We start from the raw sequence: 26,885 nt of genomic DNA on the forward strand, positions 1-26,885 counted from the left end.
ATTACTTTCTGTATTCCTGTTTAGGTCTGTCAATATAATATACTATTTTTCAACCAAGACAGTGCCTTTTCTAATGCCAGCTATTGGAAAGTGAACAAGAACACTTCATGGTGATTCTTAATCCTTTCATCATTGTACCTATAATAAAGATCACAAGAGATACAGATCTTGTCTCTCGGTTATGGCTGAACCCAACATATTTTTAAAAAATCTCTGTTAACTAAGCTGACAGGAGGAAAGAGTAGCTTCAGTTAGGAGGAGGAACAAGGTGACCAGAGTGCCTTTTACTGGAACAGCAAATAATGAAGGTTTGCATTTATAGAAGATGCTGAATTAAGAAAAAAAGCAAGGCATTTAATTGGAGATAATCAAGTAAATAAAAACAATCACAAAATATTAACTTGGACCTTAAATTGTCAGACATAGAAATCTTGTGGATCTCTCAATTCAGAAACAACTCATAATTAATCAAACAATTAAAAAATAATGCATCATCTAAAAATATAGTAAAATCACTGCCCAAATTTCACAGCAAAAATTATGAACTTAAGGAAGGTCAGAATTTCCATAGCGCATGAAAGTGATTAAGAATTCTTTTTTTCTCATTTAAGATACATGAAGTTATCATCTAAATATAGTTGCACTCAGACTCAGACTAACCGAATTAACAGAGGTGGTCGCTACTGAATAGTGGGCATTATTCTTTTTTTCATAAAGTTGACATTGCTGGAACTACTCAGTAGGTCAGGCAGCCTCTGTGGTGATGGAAACAGAATTAATGAACAAAATTTGGAAACTTTAACTCTATTCCTCCCTTCACTGAAGCTGCCCGACCTGTTGAGTATTAGCATCAATTTTAATTTTAGATTTACTTCATCCGGTTTTCTTGCCTCATTCTCTTTAACATCATTATTCTGATCCATAATAGCCAATATACTTTGAACAGTTTTAACATTAGTGTGGAATCAAAACTGAATTACCTGCATCAATACTGAATGGGTAGCCTATTTTCTATTTATATTTAAACTTAAATATGATTTTATATAATTGTTAAATTTTCACAGATGAAATACATTTTACTTCAGTGATATCAGAGTTTATACCTTCATGATCTAGTCCTCATCATCTATTCTGAGTCCTTCCCTACACAAATTACCACAGTGCTATTGTTTTGTGTTCTATAAATCTTTACAGTTGAAATTACTCCAATTAAATGAAATGAAATGTTTCTAGTCCTCTAAAATCAGACATCACCACATGTGGGAATATATCCATGTCTTTCTACATTGGCTCTCAAATTCTTATTTACTGTCAACATGGTCAGCATGGCTCTGTCAAAGGTAGGTCATACCTTACGCGCCCGATTGAATTTTTTGAGGATGTGACTAAACACATTGATGAAAGTAGAGCAGTAGATGTAGTGTATATGGATTTCAGCAAGGTATTTGATAAGGTATCCCATGCAAGGCTTATTGAGAAAGTAAGGAGGTATGGGATCCAAGGGGACCTTACTTTGTGGATCCAGAACTGGCTTGCACACAGAAGGCAAAGAGTGGTTGTATCTGGGAGATATTCTGCATGGAGATTGGTGACCAGTGGTGTGCCTCAGGGACCTGTTCTGGGACCCCTCCTCTTTGTCATTTTTATAAGTGACCTGGATGAGGAAGTGAAGGGATGGGTTAGTAAATTTGCTGATGACACAAGGATTGGGGGTGTTGTGGATAGTGTGGAGGACTGTCAGAGGTTACAGTGGGACATTGATAGAATGCAAAACTGGGCTGAGAAGTGGCAGATGGAGTTCAACCCAGATGTATGAGGTGGTTCATTTTGGTAGGTCAAGTATGATGGCAGAATATAGTATTAATGGTAAGACTCTTGGCAGTGTGGAGGATCAGAGGGATCTTAGGGTCCGAGTCCATAGGACACTCAAAGCTGCTGTGCAGGTTGACTGTGTGGTTAAGAAAGCATACGGTGTATTGGCCTTCATCAATCATGGAATTTAGTTCAAGAGCCGTGAAGTAATGTTACAGCTATATAGGACCTTGGTCAGACCCCATTTGGAGTACTGTACTCAGTTCTGATCACCTCACTACTGGAAGGATGTGAAGACTATAGAAAGGGTGCACAGGAGATTTACAAGGATGTTGTCTGGATTGGAGAGCATGCCTTATGAGAATAGGTTGAGTGAACTTGGCCTTTTCTCCTTGGAGCAATGGAGGATGAGAGGTGACCTGATAGAGGAGTATAAGATGAGGAGGGGCATTGATCATGTGGATAGTCAGAGGCATTTTCCCAGGGCTGAAATGGCTAACATGAGAGGACACAGTTTTAAGGTGCTTGGAAGTAGGTACAGAGGAGATGTCAGGGGTAAGTTTTTTACGTAGAGAGGTGAATGCGTGGAATGGTCTGCCGGCAATGGTAGTGGAAGTGGATACAACAGTGTCTTTTAAGAGACTCCTGGATAGATACATGGAGCTTAGAAAAAAGAACTATGGGTAACCCAAGGTAATTTCTAAAGTAAGTATATGTTGGACACAGCATTGTGGGCCGAAGGGCCTGTATTGTGCTGTGGGCCTTATGGAGCACCAGTGTTTAGAATCATCCTGGCAGAATAACCTGTAAACTGTTGTGAATTGCAGAGTCATTTTCTGTAAAGTTTCAAATACTTTATAATTATCCATTCTAATTATAATCAGTAACTAGGATATACAACACGCTGCAAAAGTGTTCAGCTTCTTCCAGAAGTTGAAAGTTTTTCCATTGGAACTTTTACATGAAGACTATTTAATGTCATAACATTTGATCAATATTATATTTCATCAGGCGCTGATCCAGAATTTTAATGGATTATTCTGGTAATGAGAATTAGTTGAGCCTTACTTGATACTCTAAGGTACCACATAGAAAGGTCACATAGCTTTTGAAGCTAGAATAATATGGAAAATGATTAATAGAAGTCTAGAAGTCTGCCATCCGTTTTTATTTACCATGTTAGTACAATGGAATGGTAAAATACTGGAACATTTTCTCTCCTTAATACTTATGTGTAGAGCACATTCTTCTCGTGATTAATCTTACAGTTGAACCCAATTGCGCATAGCTAATACAGTTCATGGCTAATTAACCATTAGAGGGAATTGTAGTTAAGTTCAATCCTCTTCCCTTTAATATTCACATGCAAGTATTTTCCAGCAGCAATCACTTGATGATACTTACAAATTAAACTAACTACAGCAGTGTCCATTCTTTTCTTGCTAGGAAGGTGAAACTGATAAACTTTTCACCAGCAGGTCCCGAACTTCTTGAGAGGTTTTTGGCGGCTGTGACCTGACACTGAACTACTCACAACGCCGAGCGATGAAGCCCCAGCTTCCACAAGTTTCTCAACATTGGAAATACAGCTGTTTAAATTGTGTGATGTTAGACCTGGCACAGGATCAGTCAAGCAATTTGCTTCAGCGGAAAGGAATGGCTTCATGGCCAACTGGTACATTTCAAGTAATTTCTGTTTTTGAATTAATTGGTTTAAGAGACAAGTATTTAATGTATTTCATCATTTACAATATTTTTTAAAAATAAGTAACATTTTAGTGGAATGCTTTTTCTTTAATAGTTTTAAAAATACCTTTCAGTATTTATGAAAGTCAGACATAGGTATTCAAAGTCATTTGACATTTTTGAAAGCTGGTAAACATAGATGTGCAGATTAACCAGATTCCACCCATGCCTTGTGATGGGGGTTTGCATTGTGTACTTGGAAACTGGATGATCACAACCCAGATATGGAAGCCAAGTACCCAGCTTCGATAACTTACTGTTTGCTGTGGTGGGTTGGACTGAATTATCCTTCAGCCTGTAGATGGTGCACCACTGCTATATATATATAAAATGGCAACTCTGTTTAAAATAGATCCAGGTCAAACATAGGCATTATATCATTTCCATGATGCAGTAGCATAATGGGAAATTCAAATACCATGTTAATTGCATTTTTTGACAATACAATTTTTCAAGGAAAAGAACTGCCTTCCTATATACTCTAACATTATTACATGATGTCCCTGTATAGATTTCCATCAATTTTCTCAGTTACTGAAGTAATTATTTTATGTGAATACACAAATTGGAATTGGGTAAATTGTGTATCATTGACATCATATACAGATCAAGAGCTCAAACACCAGCATATTTAATAGTTTTAATTTGCCATATTACTACATTATTAGAAAATTAATTTATGATACAAATCCTTGTGGTGAATTGTTATCGACATTTCTTGCAACCAAATGCGCTGATATTTCTGTCCATGTAAAGCTTTCGATTTTCTCCTGGAGAAATATCGACACAAATGAGTGCTGGAGTTCAGCTTGGAGGTGAAAGTGAAAACCTGACCTGAACCCAATCACATTCATTCTGAACCTGGTCTGTATCTACAGTCTTTTTCTTGATAACAAACCAACCAGAAAACACATGGTCATATTCTGGAGCCAGAGTCTTCTACATTGGGAACCTGTTCCAAAACTGAAGATGGAGCTTTCTTCTTTAGAAAGGCATAAACGTTCTCTGACCCAAGGTGGGTAAGGATGAGTATTGTGGATTACTGGAAGGGCAGATAATGGCTAATGGCATGTTACTTTGGTGACATGGTGGGCCAACGCGCCTGTTTCTGTGTTGTACGACTCTCTACTACTGTCTGCTTACATGCAGTCCCACTCCAAACTGGACCTTATGCCAAGCAATTGTGTTCTTTCAGGAATAACCAGCCCTGCCTGTTTGCTTAACTTATTTGGCACAATGAGCTGAAATGTCATTTTCAATACCCTTACAAAATTGCCTGCAGTGTGTCAGACCACACATTAATTTGGAATACTACATCTTTCAGAAACACTGACAACAGTTCATTTTTCAACTCTAACCAATTATGCCCAATTTACATGAGCTACTGGCATTCACATCATGAATGCTGTCAACAATTTCTCTACGGCTTTGACCAGTTAACTCAGAACTGCACAATTCAAATGGATCTAACAAACTAAAGGTAAAGATTAGATTTATTTGTCACATGTACAGTGAAATGTTTGCATCAACGACCAAGACAGTCTGAGGATTCATTGAAGGTAGGTGTTGCCAAGCTTCTGGTACCAACACAAAATGCCAACAACTTACTGGGAGTCTTTCGAATACACATATGTGCGAAGAAGAAGAAGCACCTGGCGGAAGCCAACACACATGGTCATGGGAAGAGCATACAAACTCCTTATAGACAGTAGTAGGAATTGAACCTCAGTCACTGGTGCTTTAAAGCATTACACTAACTGCCAGACTATCGTGCCACCTTCATACTAACCCAGTTTTAGCTGTATTCTGCTCTCTTAGCACTGGTTCCCTTGAATAAAATAGCAGCTAGGAGTAGCTGGTGTCATCTTCTGAGGCAGCCAATCAGGATCAAGAATGACTCCTTTCTCTCTGCTCTAGTGGGTTCTGAGGTGGCCAGTAGGGCCAATGTGGAAAGTGCAGACTCTGCCACAGATGGGCAGGTACATGCATAGTTTATGAAGTGACATGCTTCTTCCACCACTAATGCAGAGCTTCTGTATTCGCTGGGCACATGGCCTTGGTGGTACTCAATACCATCTTGAATGATTTTACTCAATTTGAGAGTCACAGAGGTTGTGGGAGGCAGAGGTTGCTGCTGCTCTTCTTCAAGGATAGTTTGAGCAATTTCTTCAATCTTTTTCTCTGTCTACCTAGTTATCTCCTCCCATGACAGTTTCACTTGAAAGGCATGTTCAGAGTCATTGAGAGTCATGGAGAGATACCCCATGGAAAATGGCCCTTCAGCCCATTGAGTCTATGCCAGCCATCAACTGCCCATTAACACTGGCCCTTCATTAATATCACTTTATTCTTCCTACACTCATATCAACTCCTCCCAGTTTCTACCCAGTTTAAGTTTGTCCAATGTAAGAGATGGTTGTGAGAAAAAAAATACTGTGATTTATTTTCTTACCATACGAGTGAATTGAGAAATTTGGAAGAAGTGATATTGGAAGCAATTTTCTGCTGCCTTGAGATATCTACTGTAGGTGGTCCAGACTTCAGAAGGACATAGGAAGCAGGAATCCCTGTTATGCAGTAGACCACAAGTTGGTGCCAGATCTGAAGTACATAATTTTCCTCAATTCAGTATAGGACCACTTCTCTGTGGATTGTCACCTTGTTGTGGTGGAGAAGCTCGTGTGGTCCTGAGATCCTGAGAGCGATGCTGTCTGGAGCTATGCTCCTGGTAGGGTCACCCATGGTGGTAAGGTTGAGGGTGAGGTCCCTGACAAAGAACAATCCAACCAAAACCTCAACGATGGAACAGGCAGACAAAGTTACTTCGAACTCAACGGCTGTCCTGAATGTGTTATTTCCCTCGATGCGGAGAAAGCATTTGATCGTATAGAGTGGAACTACCTTTTTGCAGTCTTAAAAAAATTTGACCTCGGTCAAAGTTTCATCTCTTGGATCAAATTGCTGTACCTGTGTCCTACTGCTTCTGTTTTAACTAATTTTCAGAAATCCCAGGTATTTAATCTCAAACGTGGCACCCGTCAGGGATGCCCCTTAAGTCCCTTTCTCTTTGATTTGGCTATAGAACCTTTGGCGATAGCATTTCGAAATTGTCCTGAATTGACCAGGATTTGGAGAGGGGGTGTTGAGCATAAAGTTTCTCTTTATGCTGATGACCTATTACTCTTTCTCTCAAATCCGTCTACATCCTTACCTCTAATGTTTTCACTTCTTGACCAGTTTAGCCAGCTCTCTGGCTATAAACTTAATTTACATAAGAGTGAACTTTTCCCAATTAATAAAGAAGCACAAGAACTAACATTTCGTGATCTCCCTTTTAAAGTAGTCCATAATCAATTTACCTATCTTGGAATTACAGTCACAAGGAAGTTTAAAGATCTCTGTCGTGAAAACTTTGCCAATCTTTCATATACTATAAAACAGAGTCTGGCACAATGGTCACCTCTATCTATGTCTTTGGTAGGTCATATTAATGTTGTTAAAATGTATGTTCTCCCCAAATTTTTATACTTATTTCAATCTATCCCAATTTTTATTCCTAAATCTTTTTTTGATTCCTTAGACTCTATTATTTTGTCATATCTGTGGAGGAATAAGCGCTCTAGAATTAATAAAATCCATCTCCAAAAATCTAAAAAAGAGGGTGGCATGGCTTTACCTAACTTTCGTTTATATTATTGGGCAGCTAATATACGTTGTGCTACCTTTTGGTCTTTCTTCCATGGCCAACCCGAGTGCCCTAATTGGGTGGCAATGGAGTTGAGCTCCACTAAAGAATTATCTATCTCTGCACTTCTTGGCTCTGCACTCCCTAGTAGTCTGTCCAGATTAATAGCTAATCCTCTTGTTAGACACACTTTGCGTATATGGGCTCAGTTTAGGAAATGCTATGGTTTCCATGGTTTTTCTGTTTCCAGCCCTGTCATACATAATCACCTTTTTTTTTACCTATTACGTACGATTCAGCATTCCATGTTTGGTATAGGAAGGGCATTAGACATTTTGAAGATCTTTTCATTGATAATCGCTTCGCTTCCTTTCAGCAGCTCTCTGTAAAGTTCAATCTGCCCAATGCTCACTTTTTCAGATATCTCAAAATTAGACACTTTATTGCTCCTTTAATTCCTAACTTTCCTGAACTGCCTACAAAAAATGCTATGGACTTATTTCTTTCCATTAATCCACTAGGTAAAGGTTTAATATCAATTATTCAAGATAAATTAGCAGCCTTACGACGGGCTCCTGTGGATAAAATTAAAATGGCCTGGGAGCAGGATTTAAATACCTCCTTATCTGATGAGAGCTGGGACTCAGTTCTCAAATCGGTTAACTCAACCTCTCTCTATGCGCGCCATTCCCTTTTAGTTTAAGATTGTTCATAGAGCCCATATGTCTAAATCTAAACTATCTCAATTCTACCCTAACATTAGTCCGTTCTGTGATAAATGCAAGAGGGGCGTGACCTCTCTCATCCATATGTACTGGTTCTGTCCTAGCTTGGAGAAATTTTGGAAAGATGTCTTCACTACGTTATCGTATATTCTGAATCAGCACCTAGAACCAAACCCCCTAATTGCTTTGTTCGGTTTCTGGGGCGAGACAGATTTACGTCTGAGTCCGACCAAATGCCGAATATTAGCCTTTGCCTCTCTCCTGGCTAGACGCTTGGTCCTCCTCAGATGGAGAGATGTTGCCCCGCCCACCCATGCTCAATGGCTTAATGACATTATGGCCTGCTTGGACCTCGAAAAAATTCATTACTCAGTTCTTAATTCGGATTTAAAGTTCCATAAGGTCTGGGGACCTTTTATCGAGTACTTTCATAACCTTCCTCTTGACTGGGGTTTTTTTTTTCTTTTCGGTCCCTTGCTTTCAGCTCCATTTTTTTTTTCTGGTAGTAGGCATTATTATCCTCTGCTGCTAAGTGTATTCACAGTCTGGGAGTTTGACTGTCTGGACTTATACTCTCTATATTGTGTGGTGGTTGGTCTGGAATTGTTGTTTTTTTTCTTGTGTTGTGGGGTTTGGGGAGGACACTAAGCTCACTTGTCTTTAATTTAGGTGCTTTTTTGTTAAATTCTCTTCCTTTGTAGCATATTGTTATTGTATGCTTAACCTTGTTCTGTATTAATGCTCCTCATTGGGACTTGGGGTTTTTAATTTTGTAAAATGTTTTGAAAAACTAATTAAAAAATTTAAAAAAAAAAGAACTTGGAGTTTGGTCTGTAATTGGGCAGAAATGCAGAGGTCAGATATCTTTGGGGTGGTCCTGTCTCCTGAGTTTTTTTGAGAAAAGGTCGAAATGATAGTCAGCTGTAGATGTTGCTTTCATGGACTTCAGTAAAGTGTTTGACCAGGTCCATTGTGGTAGACTAGTCCAAAAAAATTAAGTCACATGGGATCCATAGTGAGTTGGCAAATTAAATGCTTTTCTGACCAGACATCTTAGATTAATGGCATTCTACAAAGTCTACTGCTGAGATCTTTTTTATAAGCTAATGATTTGAATATGTATGTGTTCTGATTAGTACCATTGTAGATAACATGAACATTGGTGGAGTCATGGATAGCAAAGAAAAAATCCAGCAGAATGTAGACCAGTTTGAAACATGGGAGGAGAAATGGCAGGTGTTTAATTCAGATACAGCATGAGATGCTGCATTTTGGGAGGTCAATGTAAGAGGAGACAATACAGTGAATGGCAGAATCCTTAGAAGAACTGACATATATGGGATCTTGGAGTGCAAGTCCATAGCTCTATGAAAGGAGCAACACAAGGAGGATAGATTGTAAAGAAGGTGTACAATATACTTGCTTTCATCAGTCAAGGCAATGGGTATAAATGTTTGGAAGTTATGTTGCAGATACATAAAACTTTGGTTGAGCCACATTTGGAGAATTCAGTGCCATTTTGGTTGCTACACTATAGGAAGGGTGTGGAGTTTTGGAGAGCGTGCAGAAGAGGTTTACCATGATGCTTCCTGAATTGGCTTTAAAGAGAAGTTGAATAAACTTGGACTGATATAAAGATCATTGATGGTTGAGCAGATCACCTGATAGAAGTATATAACAGTATGAGAGGTAACAGAAAAGGTTTTTCCCCAGGGTGGGAATGTTAAATACGAGAGCATAGGCTTAAGGTGAGAGGAGGACACCTTTGGGAGGCAAGTTTTTCTTTACATAGAGAGTCCAAGAGACACCCGGAACGACTGCAGTGGAGGCAGTGAAAACAGGTATCAGACCACAGACTGGCAAATTGGATTGATTTGATTTGGTCTTATGGTCAGCACAGACATAATGTGTCTAAGGGCCTGTTCTTACATCATACTTTTCTCATTTATGATGTGCCTATCTATAAAACCTGACACTTTGACCAAGTCCTTACTCAACTGTCCTAATACTTCAGGGATCAGAACATGCTCATGAAAGATCATTTATCTCAGTGGTTCCCAAACTTTTTTTATTCTATTGACTCTTACCATAACCAGGTTGAAATATTATCTGAAACATTAAGTCTTCCTCTACCTTTGTATAATTTACTGAATGTGTCCAGCATTTTCTCTTTGTTTATTTATTTCTCTAGATTTCCAAGTTCCACAACTTTTTTCTTAGTAATTACTAATCTTCTGTTAATCACCACAAAATCTGCACTATTAATACAACATTCCTTTTAAAGTCATAATGCTTTTGGTTCAAAGGCAGACTGAGACCATTTCCTCATACAAATATCACCATCTAAAGTCAGTGTTTATAGCTGATAAATACAAGTGACCTCCGAAGGTTGGTACGGTTTACAAATGCTCATTAATTTACTTGACAGAAAAAATTTAACTTGTAATTTTTTAGAAACACACGTAACATACACAGTCATTAATCCCAGCAATAACAAGATGTCAGAGACTGTGGAAAATCTTTTCAATAACAAGACTTCAGTTTGGCGCTCTGTTTAGTAGCCAAGGAGACAGATGCTGTGTTACAAACAGACTGGTTAAGTTAATGTAAACCTCATTTCAACACTTCCCGAATAGCAGTTTTCAAATGTGAGCCAAGATCTGATGTAATCAGTGTGTCAGTGACTGCCTGCATAGTCTGGCAAGGAAATTGTATAATGAAAAAAATGATTTACTTGAACTATCATTTTTAATAAATATAATGGGGAAAAGCTCAGTAAAACACATATTAATTCCAGCAGAGAAAAGTATGCCAACGTTAAAAGAATTTCTCTTAAATCATACCACTTCATAGCACATTATATGACCAATGTTTCTTTTGTCATAGAGTAACACAGCATGGAAACAGCCTTTCAGCCCAACTAATGCTGACTAAAATACCACATTCATGCTAGTCCAATTTGCCAGTGTTTGGCCCGTAGTCTTCTAAAACTTCCAAATTATTGTACCTGAGCAATTTCATTTTGAAAGAAATTACCGTACCTTCTTATGGCAGCTCATTCCACATAACTTTTAGTGTAAAAAAAGTTACCCCGTTTCTATTAAATCTTTCCCCTCTACATTTTCTAGATCTTCTGCCTCTTTATCTTCTTAGAAACAACTTTGAATCCACCATGTCACTAATTTCATGAATAGGAAGAAACATATCAACATTGGATTTTCTGCTCATACATCTTATCAAATGCCTCTGAAATACCTACATCATTAATGGAAACAGCAGTTGTATAGGATGGAACGTATCATTACTGATAGTTTAAAATATGCTCTTTACAGATAATTTCAGCTTGCATTTGATAGTTCTGATGTGACAGATCCTCAGATAATATGTCAGGACTGATGTCTTAACCATCCTACATATGTACACTAGAACGAGTTCCAGTGGGGTCAATAATAACCTATTCCTTTGTGGTTATTTTAGGAATTAATTGTTCTAGGTATTTGCAGCTATCTTAGAAAATAATGTGGTTATTTCCACATCAGATAAACAAAATTAAGGTCAAAATAAATGATGGATATTAAGTGAAAGACATGTTTCTATTTTCTCCATTGCATTAGTTCAAAAATATTAAATGATTAAACATAAAAAATACCAATTCCTGAGAATAATCCCAAGACATCAGAGATTTGCTGTCTTGATGTGATTTACATACACTATCAGTTTAGCTCCTACTGTTTTGTTCTAATCTTTGAAGTTTTCTGTGACTTATTTATATTGACTCACTGAATGGATCATTAACTGAAACATGTATGGACACTGAAGTGTAGACTTGTTAGAAGCAATAGCAATTTTATGTACCAGTGCCTGCCTTTGAAATTTAGTGAAATTTCAAATGTTTCGATCCAAGTCCTGTCTATAACAGTGTGTTCAATGGATGCAAGTCCTGTCTATGACCGTGAACACACGAAATTTAGTGAAATTCTGTCAATGGACGCAAGTCCTCTCTATAACAGTGTGTTCAATGGATACATGTCCTGTCTATAAATTTAGTCTATAATATTTAGTGGTGAATTTCCAAGCAATTGTATTTTTGCTACAATGTAGAATAAAATTAAAGTGCCAATAATCCAAAGTAATTTATAATGGCTGGCAAATATTGCTTTCTGCTTTTCTCTCTACATTTGCCTCCGATGTTGATTCATGCTAGCATGAGTAATCAGCCTTGCAAAATTTACCCATGTGGATGAGTAGAATGACAATGGAATACAGCTTTGCTCGCTCTCTGGTGCAAAGCAACCTACACTTCCTGGTACATAAGTGATCTGAGAAAAACTGTTTTCCCTTTGTCACAGCATCCTCAGTCGCTTTTTAGCTTCCAGATTTCTCCAAGGTCTGAGTAACCTAACCAGATAGTGTTAAATTTAGAAGAGTGGATAATTCTGGGGCATGCAGTTACATTAAAATTTCTGAAAAAAGATGCTAGTACCCTTTACACTGGGAATTCCAACCTGTGGTCCATTGGCCCCTCAGTTAATGGCAGGGGTCCATGGCATAAAAAAGGCTAGGAACCACAACTTCACATCTTCTTTTGACCCGCTATAGTCCCATTGACACTCTCTTTCACCTTACATAGCTTTTTGAATTCTCTTTCTTCTGCATATCTAGTCTATTACAGATAGTCCTTGTTCTCTTCCTACCAACCCCCTATCTCCACATTTTAAATTTGTATATTTCTGTACTTTCTCCGTCTTGTTCGGAAATGCTACCTCTCTCCCTACAAGCACTGCTTGATAAGCTAGGTATATCCAACAGACCATATTTCATATCTTCAGAGCCTAAGGATTATATTTCCATGTTTTCAATAATTATGGTTTTACACAGCATTAACAGCTCAGTTAAACTTTATATGGCAAACTATAATATACAGTATTCTGGGATCTTCATAGTGAGAATTACTTGAAGTTCTCATATATCTAATTTCTTTGTAGATTATATAGTGGATAAGTCTGGTAAGTATCAAATCCTACGGTGAAGCAGGGAATCATCAACAGCATTTTCTAGATTTCTGTCTTTAACTTTCCAAGTGAATACTCTAAAGACCACTGTTGTTGTCACTGAGTAATGATGATGAATGCTGTCAACTTCCCTACCATTAACACAAATTGTAGGCCATTAGATGCTAATATAGGCTTTTACTGATGTTAGGATATCCTTTGATATGTAAAACCAATCAGTAGGTGTTAATGTTGAAACGTGTATAAAACTAAAGCTTTAGTTTATACAGTGATACCGTTTCAAAGATAAAGTTTGTGTCAATACATGTCAAAGTTGGTCCTCTGGAAGATCAGAGTGCCAGCCTATGTGCAGAAGTGAAAGAGATGGGGGAGATTTTAAATTGATGTTTTGCATCTGTATTTACTTGGGAGTTGAAGTCTATAGAAGCAAGACAAAGCAGCAGATTTACAGATTACAGAGGAGGAGGTGTTTGCTCTCTTGAGGCAAATTAGGGTGGATAAATTCCCAAGGCCTGACAAGGTGTTCCCTTGGACCGTGTGGAAGCTAGTGCAGAAATTGCAAGAGCCCTAGCAAATATATTTAAAACATCCTTATCCACAGGTGAGGTGGTGGAGGATTGGAAGGTAGCTAATGTTGTTCCGTTGTTTAAGAATAGCCAAGTAATTAAAGGCCAGTGGACCTGACATAATAGAGGGAAAGTTGTTCGAAGGTATTCTAAGGGACCGGATATATACCCAAGTACATGGATAGATGGGGACTGATTAGGGATAGTCATCATAGCTTTGTGCGTGGTAAGTCATATCTAACCAACCTTAGTGAATCTGTAGATGCTGGAAATAAATTAAAACACAAAATGCTGGCAGAACTCAGCAGGCCAGACAGCATCTATGGGAGGAGGTAGTGACGACGTTTCGAGGCAAAACCCTTCATCAGGAGTCCTCACTCCTTCATCAGCCCTTCACTCCTGATGAAGGGTTTCGGCCCGAAACGTCGTCACTACCTCCTCCCATAGATGCTGTCTGGCCTGCTGAGCTCTGCCAGCATTTTGTTTTTATTCTAACCAACCTTATAGGGTTTTCAAGAAAGTTGCCAGGAAAGTTGATGAAAGCAAGGCAGTGGATGTTGTCTACATAAACTTTAGCAAGGCTTTGGCAAGGTTCCACATGGGAGGTTTTCAAGAAGGTTGCTTGGCATTCAAGATGAGGTAGTACATTGCATTAGACATTGGCTTCGCTAAGAAGCCAGAAAGTGGCCGTAGAGGGCTACCTCTCTGACTGGAGGCCAATGATGAGTGGTGTGCCCCAGAGATCAATGCTGGGTCCATTGTTGTTTGTCATCTATATCAATGATCTGGATGATAGTGTGGTAAACTGGATCAGCAAGTTTGTGGATGACACCAAGGTTGGGGTGTAGTGGATAGCGAGGAAGACTATCAAAGCTTTCAGTGGGATCTGAACCCGCTGGAATAATAGGCTGATTAAATGTGAGGTGTTGCACATTTAATAAGCTTTCACTACCTATTTAATCCTCCCAATGGCATACATTTTTATTAGGCTCTGACTACCAAGACAAGCTCCTGACCATAATGTGTGGCTTAGTTACTAAACTCAGTGGAACCATTTCTACTGACAGGAGAAGAGGCCACAGGGATTACTGCCACCTTAAAACCAGTCACTCCGGGCAGATGGAACTTGTCAGCCATGGTTGGCAGCTCATCTAGAAGGAAAACTCTGATCTCAAACCTCCTGGGCCCTCAGAGGCTCCATCTTCCTCTCACCCCAACCCTTCCCTCTCCACTGACACTACCAGCCTCCCTCCCCCCTCTGATCCCATCTCTCATCCATGCCGGGTCTTTACCATTCCCTCCGACCTTCAACTTTCTGAGGCAGAGCGCTCTGTCCTCAGTAAGGGCCTCACCTTTGTCCCCCTTCGCCCACACCTCAGCGAGTTCTGCATAAGCCATGACGCTGAACTCTTCTTCCGTTGGCTCCGTCTCCGAGCTTTCTTCTTTGGCAAGGACTCTCCTACCCCCACCGATGACCCCCTCTCCCGTCTTCAACCCTCCTCCTCTTCATGGACACCCTGCTCTGGTCTTCTGCCTGCTCTGGATCTCTTTATTGCTAATTGCTGAAGGGACATCAACCGTCTCGACTTCACCACATCCTGTTCCAATTCCAACCTCACTCCTCCCGAACGCTCTGCTCTCCGCTCCCTCCGCACCAACCCCAACCTCACTATAAAACCCGCCGATAAGGGGGGAGCTGTTGTTGTCTGGCGTACTGACCTCTACCTGGCCGAGGCACAGCGACAACTCTCTGATACCTCCTCTTATTTACCCCTTGATCATGACCCCACTAAGGAGCACCAGGCCACTGTCTCCTATACCATCACCAACTTTATCAGCTCTGGGGATCTCCCATCCACTGCCACCAACCTCATAGTTCCCACACCCCGCACTTCCCGTTTCTACCTCCTACCCAAGATCCACAAACCTGCCTGTCCAGGTAGACCTATTGTCTCAGCTTGCTCCTGCCCCACCAAACTCATTTCTGCATACCTTGGCACTGTCTTATCCCCACTTGTTCAATCTCTTCCCACCTATGTTCGTGACACTTCTCACGCTTTGAATTTTTTCCAATGATTTTAAGTTCCCTGGCCCCCACTGCCTTATTTTCACCATGAACATCCAGTCCCTATATACCTCCGTCCCCCACCCGGACGGTCTCGAAGCTCTTCGCTTCTTTTTGTATTCCAGACCTAACCAATTCCCCTCTACCACCACTCTCCTCCGTCTAGCGGTATTAGTTCTTACTCTCAATAATTCCTCCTTTGGCTCCTCCCACTTCCTCCAAACCAAGGGTGTAGCCATGGGCACCCGCATGGGTCCCAGTTATGCCTGCCTTTTTGTTGGCTTTGTGGAACAGTCCATGTTCCACGCCTATATGGGTATCCGACCCCCTCTTTTCCTTCGCTACATCGATGACTGCTTTGTCGCTGCCTCCTGCACGCATGCTGAGCTCGTCGACTTCATTAACTTTGCCTCCAACTTTCACCGTGCCCTCAAATTTACTTGGTCCATTTCCGACACCTCCCTCCCCTTTCTTGATCTTTCTGTCTCCATCTCTGGAGACGGCCTATCTACTGATATCTACTATAAACCTACAGACTCTCACAGCTACCTGGACTATTCCTCTTCCCACCCGGTCTCTTGCAAAAATGCTATCCCCTTCTCACAATTCCTCCATCTCCACCGCATCTGCTCTCAGGATGAGGCTTTTCATTCCAGGACGAAGGAGATGTCTTCCTTTTTTAAACAAAGGGGCTTCCCTTCTTCCACCATCAACTCTGGTCTCAAACGCAACTCTCCCATTTCCCGCACATCTGCCCTCACCCCATCCGCCCACCACCCCACTCGGGATAGGGTTCCCCTTGTCCTCACCTACCACCCCACCAGCCTCCAGGTCCAATGTATAATTCTCCGTAACTTCCGCCACCTCCAACGGGATCCCACTACCAAGCACATCTTTACCTCCCCCCCTTTCTGCTTTCCACAGGGATCACTCCCTACGTGACTCCCTTGTCCACTCGTCCCCCCCCCCCCCCCATCCCTTCCCACCGATCTCCCTCCTGGCACTTATCCTTGTAAACGGAACAATAGCTACACCTGCCCTTACACTTCCTCCCTCACCACCATTCAGGGCCCCAGACAGTCCTTCCAGGTGAGGTGACACTTCACCTGTGAGTCGGCTGGTGTGGTATACTGCATCCGGTGCTCCCGGTGTGGCCTTTTATATATTGGTGAGACCCGATGCAGACTGGGAGACTGTTTTGCTGAACAGCTACGCTCTGCCCGCCAGAGAAAGCAGGATCTCCCAGTGGCCACACATTTTAATTCCACGTCCCATTCCCATTCTGATATGTCTATCCATGGCCTCCTCTACTGTCAAGATGAAGCCACACTCAGGTTGGAGGAACAACACCTTATATACCGGCTGGGTAGCCTTCAACCTGATGGCATGAACGTTGACTTCTCTAATTTCCATTAATGCCCCTCCTCCCCTTCTTACCCCATCCCTGACATATTTTGTTGTTTGTTTTTTTTTCTCTCTCTCTCTGCCCATCACTCTGCCTGTTCTCCATCTCCCTCTGGTGCTCCCCCCTCCCCCTTTCTTTCTCCCGAGGCCTCCCGTCCCATGATCCTTTCCCTTCTCCAGTTCTGCATCACTTTCGCCAATCACCTTTCCAGCTCTTAGCTTCATCCCACCCCCTCCGGTCTTCTCCTATCATTTCGCATTTCCCCCTCCCCCCACTACTTTCAAATCTCTTACTATCTTTCCTTTCAGTTAGTCCTGACGAAGGGTCTCGGCCCGAAACGTCGACAGTGCTTCTCCTTACAGATGCTGCCTGGCCTGCTGCGTTCCACCAGCATTTTGTGTGTGTTGTTATCTCAAACCTCCACTGCCTTGCAGCTCTACCCACTCATGGGAAAGGCTTCGGGTGTTAACGCCAAAGAAAATCTGAAGTGGAGTTCCTAAGTCAGTCCTACATTGAGTTCAAAGCTAACTGGCAACTGCTGCAATGCCACTGGTGCCAAACTGTACTGGTCTCTGCCCTTCCCTTGGATTCATCAGCTCCGTGGAGAGAGGGAACATGCGACATAAGCAACAGCAACAGTAATGTCCCGGCTTATGTCCTGACTTGTGTTCAAATTTCAAAGTAAATCTATTATCAAAGTACATATATGTCACCATATACAACCCTGAAATTAATTTTTCTGGTGGGCATACTCAATATTTCCAATAACCATAATAAAATCAATGAAAGACCACACCAACCAGTGTGCAAAAGACAATAAATTGTGCAAATACAAAATATATACTAATAAATAAATAAGCAATACATATCAAGAACATGAGATGAAGAGCCCTTGAAAGTGAGTCCATAGGTTGTTAGAACATTTTAGTGATGGGCTGAGTGAAGTCATCCACTTTGGTTCAAGAATCTGATGGTTGAGGGGTAATAACTGTTCCTAAACCTGGTTGTATAAGTCCTGGGGCTCCTGTATCTTCTTCCAGAAGACAGCACTGAGAAGAGATCATGGCTTCTATGGTGGGGGTCCCAGATTATGGATGCTGCTTTCCTGCGACAATGCTCCATGTAGATGTGCTCAATGGTGGGGAGGGCTTTACCCATGATGCCCAGGACAGGTCCTCTGAAATGTTAACACTGAGGAATTTAAAATTGTCGACCTCTCTACCTCTGATTCTCTTATGAGAACTGGCTCATTTACCTCTGGTTTCCTCCTCCTGAAGTCTAAAATCAGCTTCTTAGTCTCACTGACATTGAGTGAGATGTTAGTCATTGAGGCAGGTTATCACATTCTTCTGGGGTATCTGTATAACTGAAGCCTGCTTGAAGCAGGTGGATACCTCAGACTGCTGAGGTTAAAGATCTCAGTGATCAGTACAGGTCGTTAGTACTTGGCCAGGTACACCATATGGATGCTTTCAGTGGGTTCACTCTCCTGCCACAACCTTCCCCGATGACTATTGTCCAGTCCACAACGATGAAGTGTTTTGAGAGGCTGGTGATGAAACATATTAACTCCTGCCTGAGAAACATCTTGGATCCACTCCAATTTGCCTACAGGAGTACCAGGTCCACAGCAGATGCCATTTCATTGGCTCTTCACTCAACCTTAGAACATCCTTCTAGGGAAGATGCATGCATCAGGATGCTCTTTATCAACTACAGCTCAGCATTCAATACCATCATCCCCTCAAAAAAATCAATAAGATTCATGATCTTGACCTCAATATCTCCTTGTGCAATTGGATCCTTAATTTCCTCAATTGCAGTCCCCGGTCAGCTTGGATTGGCGATGATATCTCCTTCATGATCTTCATCAACACAAGTGCACCACAAGGCTGTAAGCTTAGTCCCCTGCTCTACTTGCTTTACATTTATAGCTGTGTGGCTAAGCACAGCTCCAATGCCATAGTCAAGTTTGCTGTTGACACCACTGTCAATAGGCCGAATCAAAGGTGGCTGAGTGGTGCCATAACAACAACTTCTTATTCAACGTCAGCAAGACCAAGAAACTGATTATTGACTCAGGAGGAAGAAACCAGAGGCCCATGAGCCAGTCCTCATCAGGGGAGTAGAGGTGGAGAAGGTCAGCAACTTTAAATTCCTCTGTGCTAACATTTCAGAGGACCTGTCCTGGGCCCAGCACATAATGCAAATACAAAGAAAGCATGGCAGTGCCTCTACTTCCTTAAGAGTTAGTGAAGATTCAGCATGACATCTAAAACTTCAACAAACTTCTATAGATGTGTAGTGGAGAGTAAATTTACTGGCTGTATCACAGCCTGGCATGGAAACACTAGTGCCCTTGAACAAAAAGTATGATATGGCTCAGTCCATCATGGGTAAAGCCCTCTCCCTTCCCCGCAGCCCCACCACCATTGAACACATCTACACAAAGCGTTATTACAGGAAAGCAGCATCCATTACCAGGGACCCCCACCACTCGGAACATTCTCTCTTCTCACTGCTGCATCAGGTTTGGGAAGTAATTACCCTTCAAAGGGGATAACTTCACTCAACTTCACCTGCCCCATCACTGAAATGTTCCCACAACTTTCAAGGACTCTTCATCTCATGTTCTTAATATTTATTGCTTGCTTGCTTGTTTATTTGTTTGTTTGTTTGTTTATTTATTTATATTTCTTTCTTTCTTTTTGTATTTTCACAGTTTGGTATATTTTGCACACAAGGTGAACTCCCAGCCTGGTGTGACCTTTCATCGATTCTATTACAATTATTATTCTATTATGGATTTTCTGAGTATGCCCCCAAAGAAATTGAATCTCATGGTTGTATATAGTGACATATTTGTCTTTTGATACTTTGAACTGAAGGATGCTCACACATAAGCCTCAGAGACTGAAATCACAGGATTATTGGGGGCTGTTGGAGTTTATGATGGTTGCTCCATGTCTTGACACTCAAAGCAAGCACAGAAGGCATTGAGTTCATCTGGAAATGAAACCCTGTTGTCACCTATGATGCTTGATTTCATTTTGTAAGTGGTGATTGTGGTCAAGCCCTGCCACAACTGTGGAACGTCCTTCGTTGATTAAAGTTTAGTCCTGAATTGCCACTTACTTGTGAGATGGCTTTCCGGAGATCATACCTGGACCTCTTGCAACTTTCTTGTGTATCGACTAGGATAGCTAGGATGTAACATTCATGATCAACTCTGACCAACAAAGGGCCATACTTTAGTTAACCTTTGGATACCGATATAACATCTTACTCTGCTTGATCCCATCTCTCTCCATGAGAAGATATGCTGCTGCTTGATTTAGATGGGAAAAGAATATGTGCTTTTTCAGCTGGAACCAACACCTAAACTGAGATTAGGAGCAAACATACTAACATGTAGCTTGTGGGAAACAAAACAACTGCCCTTGCTAGAAATGTGAAATTGGAACAGCAATCTCCAAATCCTGAAATATTAACAGGTTATCTTGCTGACTAACCAGCCAAGTATTTCCTGCACTTTGCTATTATGTAACCTGAGGGAATTGGTGACCAGATCCAAAGTCTGTGCAATCAAAAATTGAAAAAAAGCTTGGCTAGTTAGACAATGTAGCAGTAGAAATTCAGTGAATCAAATGAAGATATTAAAATCATAAATTTAACATTATATTCTAAGAGGTCATGTCATGAGTATAAATAAAACACAGACTAATTGAGTACATCCAAATAATTATTAACTTTCTACATTTTGTTTACACCATCCCTAATAAAGAAACTGAGACAATGGTTATTCACTTAAAACAAAAAGGAGTAAAAGAATACACTGGATGAAATATAAAGAGTAATTAAAACTAACAAAAAACTGCATAGGATAAAAATTTCATTTTTACCAATGACTACTATGACCCAAATTTCTAAGTCAGATAACGTCTCTCACCCTTTACTCCGTTAATCCCTAGGTGGTGGTTTTGGTTTTAACCAGACCCTTCTGCACCAGACAGCGATAATATTCTTGAATGTATGTGTAAACACATTTCCAGTCCGGCTCCTTCATTCGCACCATATCTTCCACATCAAGCAGCTGTGGACAATCTGCACGTTTCCTATGGGGCCAGAGAGAGGGTCAAAAAAGAAAGGAGACGGGACACAACAGGGTTCAGAAGGAGAGAGGGAGAAAAAAAGCAAGAAAACAAAAGAACATAAATTACATTCATTCAGTGACATACGATGAACAAAAAGAAAACAAATTCATGCTTCATGATACACAACAGCAATAACATTGTGCTCAATACAGATTGACTGAACATGGAATGTTGCATGACAAAACATAGTAACTACAAAGGTAATGATTCTAAAGGGAAAAATGTGTAACTCATTTAAGAACGTGTAGAACATTTAGAGGTGTATTAGCAAAGATAGTGCACAAAAGACCAACAAAGAAGGTTAAATAATAAAACATTTTGGACACTATGAAGCATGATGGTGAATACTGGTAGCTTGGACTGAGTGTTTGATGTTGTGTTGTTCTCCGAGCTTGGGAATTAGCTTGCAAACATTTCATCACCAGTCAAAGTGACATCCTCAGTTCGCAGCTATCAGTGTTTTTCTCTGGGAGTGCTCATATTTATATATCTCCCCCCGCCCCCCCCCCCCACCATTTGCTTGCCTCAGTCCTGATTGGCTACCCCCTCAGCTGATCTTTGAATTCTATTGCTTCGCATTTCTTTGGCTGTTAGGGATTTGCTTACACCAGAACCTCCTTGACATGTGAGAATTTGTAGAAGCAAGGCTCTCTTCAGATAACACTGTAAACAAGAATACCGAAATAGATGCCATCTACGAACCCCTTAGAACCAAAGAAACAAAGCCAATAGAATTCAAAGGTCAACTGAAGGGGTAACCAATCAGTACCACGGTAGAATGGGGGTTATATAAAAGTGAGCACTCCCAGAGAGAAACACCAACAACTGTGCACTCAGGATGTCAGTTCAACTGGTGATGAAATGTCTGGAAGTTAATCGCCAAGCTTGGTGAATACCGCAACCTCAAACTGTGGAGCATATCTGTGGAAAACAAAAATAACAGCAAGATAATCTGTCCTCTCTCCACAGATTATACACCGTGGTATCTAATAGAAAGCTTTCAGCCAAAAAATAGCCCAAATTGACATGTTGCTTTGACCTAATAATCCAATATGTAATATTGTTTCTGTGTTATTTCCAGGTTTAGGCCATATTTTTCTTCAAACTAGATAAAATAATCCCTTTGCTCAAGCAGACACATAATTGCTAAAGCATGGTGGAGCAGAATTAGGTGAGCACAAAGCCACTTAGTTTAAATACGGAAAGCCAAGTATAAGTGTGCAAGTTTTATATTCTCAGTGGGAGAAACGAACAAGACCCTGAACACAGTATACGTATTGGCCATGCAGAAACAAGACACAAATATATATATATGAGAGAGAGGGGGAGAGAGACATAAAAAAAGAGAAGAGAGAGAGAGAGTGAGAGAGGAAGTTAGGAGAAAGACAAAGGTAGGTATATTTTGGATCTCAAGAACTCCAATACATTTTCATCCACAGTCCTTAATAGTAGGGTTGGGTTTCTTTGAAGAAATAAAACTGCAGTAAAGATGATGCTGTTCATAAGAATCAACTATTTCACTGCAGGTAGAATATAAATGCTAACATTTTATGGAAAGGCAAGTTTCTCAGTTAAAGCATAAAGTTTACAGCAAGTTATCCTGTAAAGATCATTATGGCAGATGACAAGGAGCTAGATTAAAAATTCAAAAGAAAACTTACATTTTAATAGACAAGCACTTCATTTACATTAAAATTTTATTATCACTTTTAAGACTTCTAGAATGGAAGAATCAGTGATAGAACTCATGAGAAATATCTCCCTAAATAACACCTTTGGGAGATGATAGGGATGCACAATCTAATTGGTCTAATGTGTAGACTTGCAGCATTCATAATCCCTTCTCCCTCTTTTGCTCTCCAAAAATATTCCAATGTACTCGCATCATCTATGTGGCTTGTAAATGCATAAGGATGATATTAATCCATAACTTTACCTCCATTGCAGTCAGTTGCACATTTTCAATCAAGAATGTTTTAAAACAATTTCAGAATTACAACAATAAGTATTTCCACAATCAAGATCACAGATCACCTTGCAATTAAAATGCAATAGAGAACTACAGGTAAAAATTGACTGCTGAGATTTCCCACAGGTTGGCTGATAATAATGAAATCATTGCTCACAACATACGCACTAAACCTACAAACCCACAACTTCTACTACCTAGGAAAGCAAAGGTGAAGATTGCAACCACCTGCATTCTTCTCCAAGGCAGATACCATTCCATCTCCAAACAAAAAAATCTCCATTCTTCATGGTGTTGGAATGGAGTGAAAAATTGTTCGTTTTCTCATAGTTTAATTTTTCTTATGCTTTCTTATAATGTTTATGTTATCATCAATATGTGCGTAATCATGGTATACTGTATTGTTCAGCAAATTTTGAGTAATTGTATATAGATGCTCCTGTAGTTTTCTAGTTTCTCTGCAGCCTGTGTCATGCCACTGAACACGACCAATTCATAAGTTACTTCTTATCAGTGGAATGTCTTTTTTTTTATTTTTCTGGCTTGTATAAGAAAGTGATGTCTTCTTTGTTCTTTGTTTTTGGGATTTTCTGCCTTTGTTTGTTCTCTCCTTTACAGTAGAGTAAGTTGGATACCGTTATTTCTCTATTATAAATACTTAATAAAACAGCCATAACTACCAAGTTTTATGCACTTCTAAACAATCCTTGGATCACAATATCACCAAAACCAACAATGGTTATTGAGTCAAAACTTGGGAAGCATTCTATCTATCTATCTATCAAGCTGCAGTGCAGAATTGGACCTTCTGGTCCTTTGAGCAGCACCACCCAGCAACCCACCAATTTAACCCTAGCCTAATCACAGAACAATTTACAATAACCAATTAACCTACCAACTGGTATGTCTTTAGACTGTGGGTGGAAAATGCAGCACCAACATAATCATGGGGAGAATGTACAAACCCCTTACAGGCAGCAGGTTACTGGTACTGTAAAACGCTGTGTTAATCACTATGCTACTGTGCCACCCAATATCGAGGCATCTCACTACCACATTTTACTTATTACATCATAGCAGGCCTACCAGGTCCATGGGGGTTTTCAACAGAGTACTTCAGTTGGAGCCATTCACCTCCCTTATCTACATAGGGGTAATTTACAGGAGCCAATTAACCACAGCACGTAGTTGCTATATATGCAATTGCCAGGAGATTGTTTGGCTCCACACAGACAGCATCTGAGATCTGATCAAGCCCTGGTCTCTGAGGCAACAGTTCTCTCTGCCACTCATTTGTCTTTTCCAAGTAAGTCAATGATGGACTTTAAGTGCCAGACTTGAATATGATCTTTTACATTTCAGGAATTGGAAAAAACGGAACTGTCCATATGGCCAGTCAAAGACCCAAGGCATATGTCTTGTAGAGATTAGTTATCATTTGTTAAATTCACTATACAGGTAAAAAATAGGGCTAGCTTAGATTATTAGCAGAACACATATTAGAATCCCAGTAAAACAATTATGTCTTGTGTGTCATTTCTAGCAGTACTGTTATATAAAACAAACTTTCCTCAACAATTTACTAGGAGCATAACAAACCATTTCAGAAGAGAAAAAGTATAAAGAGGATAGATAACTCTCAATAAATATGAATAAGGTTACTACTGAAGCCATTTATTCTAATTAATCATGTATGACCCTACAGATTAACAGACATGCATCAGTATCAAACAGTACAAGTTACAGTAGGTACAAATATCGAATCTGAACGGATACAAGAGCTGCACTAATAGCATGTCATCAGCAAACTCAGACATACTGATATGTATAAAACAGAAAAGGAGTAGAATTTTTCAGGAGTATCTGTTAGAAAACATTTGTTGCCACACACAGATGCTTGTGCACATTGTGCACGACATTTTTTGAATGCGGCAATTGAAAACTAGAGTTATGGTGTTATGCTTACATATGTAAAATATGTATGTTACTCACCCTTTAACAAGACAGATGGCACATCTTAACTGACAGATATCAAGGCTGTATTAGCATTCGCTAACATCTACTCCACGTCCATACCTACATTATTTAGTGATTCTCTTCACAGCAGCCAATATAATTACCCATAGTTTACTTTGTACAGAATGCTTAGTAGATATCAATTCATCAGACATCAATCGAATACTGCACCAATACTGGCTTTTTCTCAGATGTAAATTACATCAAATGCAGCTTTAAACAGGCAGCTTTACAAAGGAGACTTACTTCAAAAGTTTGAAGTTACTAATGCCAAGTGCATCTTTTAAATACCAGACGTATACTGCACCAACAAACAAAACCAGAACTGCGTCCACATGTGATAAAATCATTGCAGTGAAACTCCATAAGCAGATGAGCAAGATTATTACGTCTTGGCTATTCAGTATTTTGATTTACAGAGACTTAAAAATCTTTCTCATAATGTACAGGGCATACTTATTTACTTTATTTTCAATGAAGCACTTACAAATCATTCTTCATTACGGCAGTTACATTTTTCAAATCAATATTCTGTAAGGTTTATTATTTAATGATAACTGTTATTATGTTTTCAAAGTAAAAGGAGGCCCTTGATAATTACTGTCAAAAGCACCAATCTAATATTTAAGATAATACAATGCATGTGGAAGTCAAGGAAATGTACCTACTCTGCCATTGTGAATGCTACCTCGAAGTTGTGCCTGGGGTTGCTGGGATTCAGTTCTGAATAATCAAAGGCATCAGGGAAGAAGTTATGAACCAAAGCACAAAAAGCCATCCCATCACTCCAGCTGGAGGAGAAGTTCTGGATAGCGACATGCTGAGGAACAAGATAATATATTAGCATGAGATGAACAAATCTTCAATTACTATGAGATTCAGTATTATTGCATACAGGATGAATCAGAACACAAGATCCCATCTACATGATTCTCTTTGAAGACTTTCTTTCCAAAGCAGAGATGAACCCTCTGTTTCTCTCTCTACAGTTACTGCCTGATCTGCTGAGTATTTCTGGCACTTCTGATTTTGCTATACACTATAGTTGACTTAGTAGCAATATCTGCCTTTTCTCACTGCTGTGGACTACTCCATCCCATTAATATATTCAGACAAATAGATAGGAGGCAATTAAAATAAGAATGATGAATTAATTGCAAGTGAAGAAACAAAGCAATTGAGATAGTACTTGTCAATAATAGTTACATTTCTCCTGCACAATCACTTTCAGAATTTTTCTCCAAAGAACTTCTCAACATTGTTGTTCAGACCAAACATACCAAAGTACAATTTGGAAAAAAAATATTTTGCATCTTTTTATAGTTACTGATGATAAAGCTCTTCTGCAGAATCAATGTTACAAATGTAAGGTAACCTTCTGTATGATTCTCTCATTCCATGCCATTTATATTCACAGCTAAATATAGGCCATTGTTCTGGTGTCATAATCGTACTCAAAAGGTGTGAGGATATACCAAAGAGAAAAAAAATAATTCAAATACTACGTTGGTTATTGGTTTGAAGTAGGGCTCAGTGAACTTCCATGACATTCTTTTGCTATTTTAAATAAAAGTGATTTCAAAGCAGGACAATGGGAGAAATACAGAGACTTCTATGAATATGTCCATTGTTACCATCAAAATATAATGCAATTTTACTCAAACTAAATGTTAAGAGTTAGAGGGTATAAAGAAATATTTCCTCTAGTGGTGGAAGACTCAAAATTGAGA

General features: G+C 39.9%; 1 protein-coding gene across 4 annotated transcripts in view; it reads right to left on the reverse strand.

The window, feature by feature from the left end:
- Positions 1-26,885, reverse strand: part of smtnb (smoothelin b) — a 309,229-nt gene that overhangs the window by 7,656 nt on the left and 274,688 nt on the right. For 3 of the 4 annotated variants that reach the window (XM_073065778.1, XM_073065780.1, XM_073065781.1), the window contains 2 exons: positions 25,824-25,975; positions 20,966-21,131 (listed from right to left, as the gene is read on the reverse strand). In XM_073065778.1, the coding sequence (XP_072921879.1) occupies positions 20,984-21,131; positions 25,824-25,975 (300 nt within the window). In that variant the 3' untranslated portion in view covers positions 20,966-20,983. The remainder of the gene's footprint in view (positions 1-20,965; positions 21,132-25,823; positions 25,976-26,885) is intronic. The other variant, XM_073065779.1, reaches the window with a different exon arrangement.

This window comes from Hemitrygon akajei, chromosome 14 (assembly GCF_048418815.1).
Source record: "Hemitrygon akajei chromosome 14, sHemAka1.3, whole genome shotgun sequence".
NCBI lineage: Eukaryota > Metazoa > Chordata > Chondrichthyes > Myliobatiformes > Dasyatidae > Hemitrygon > Hemitrygon akajei.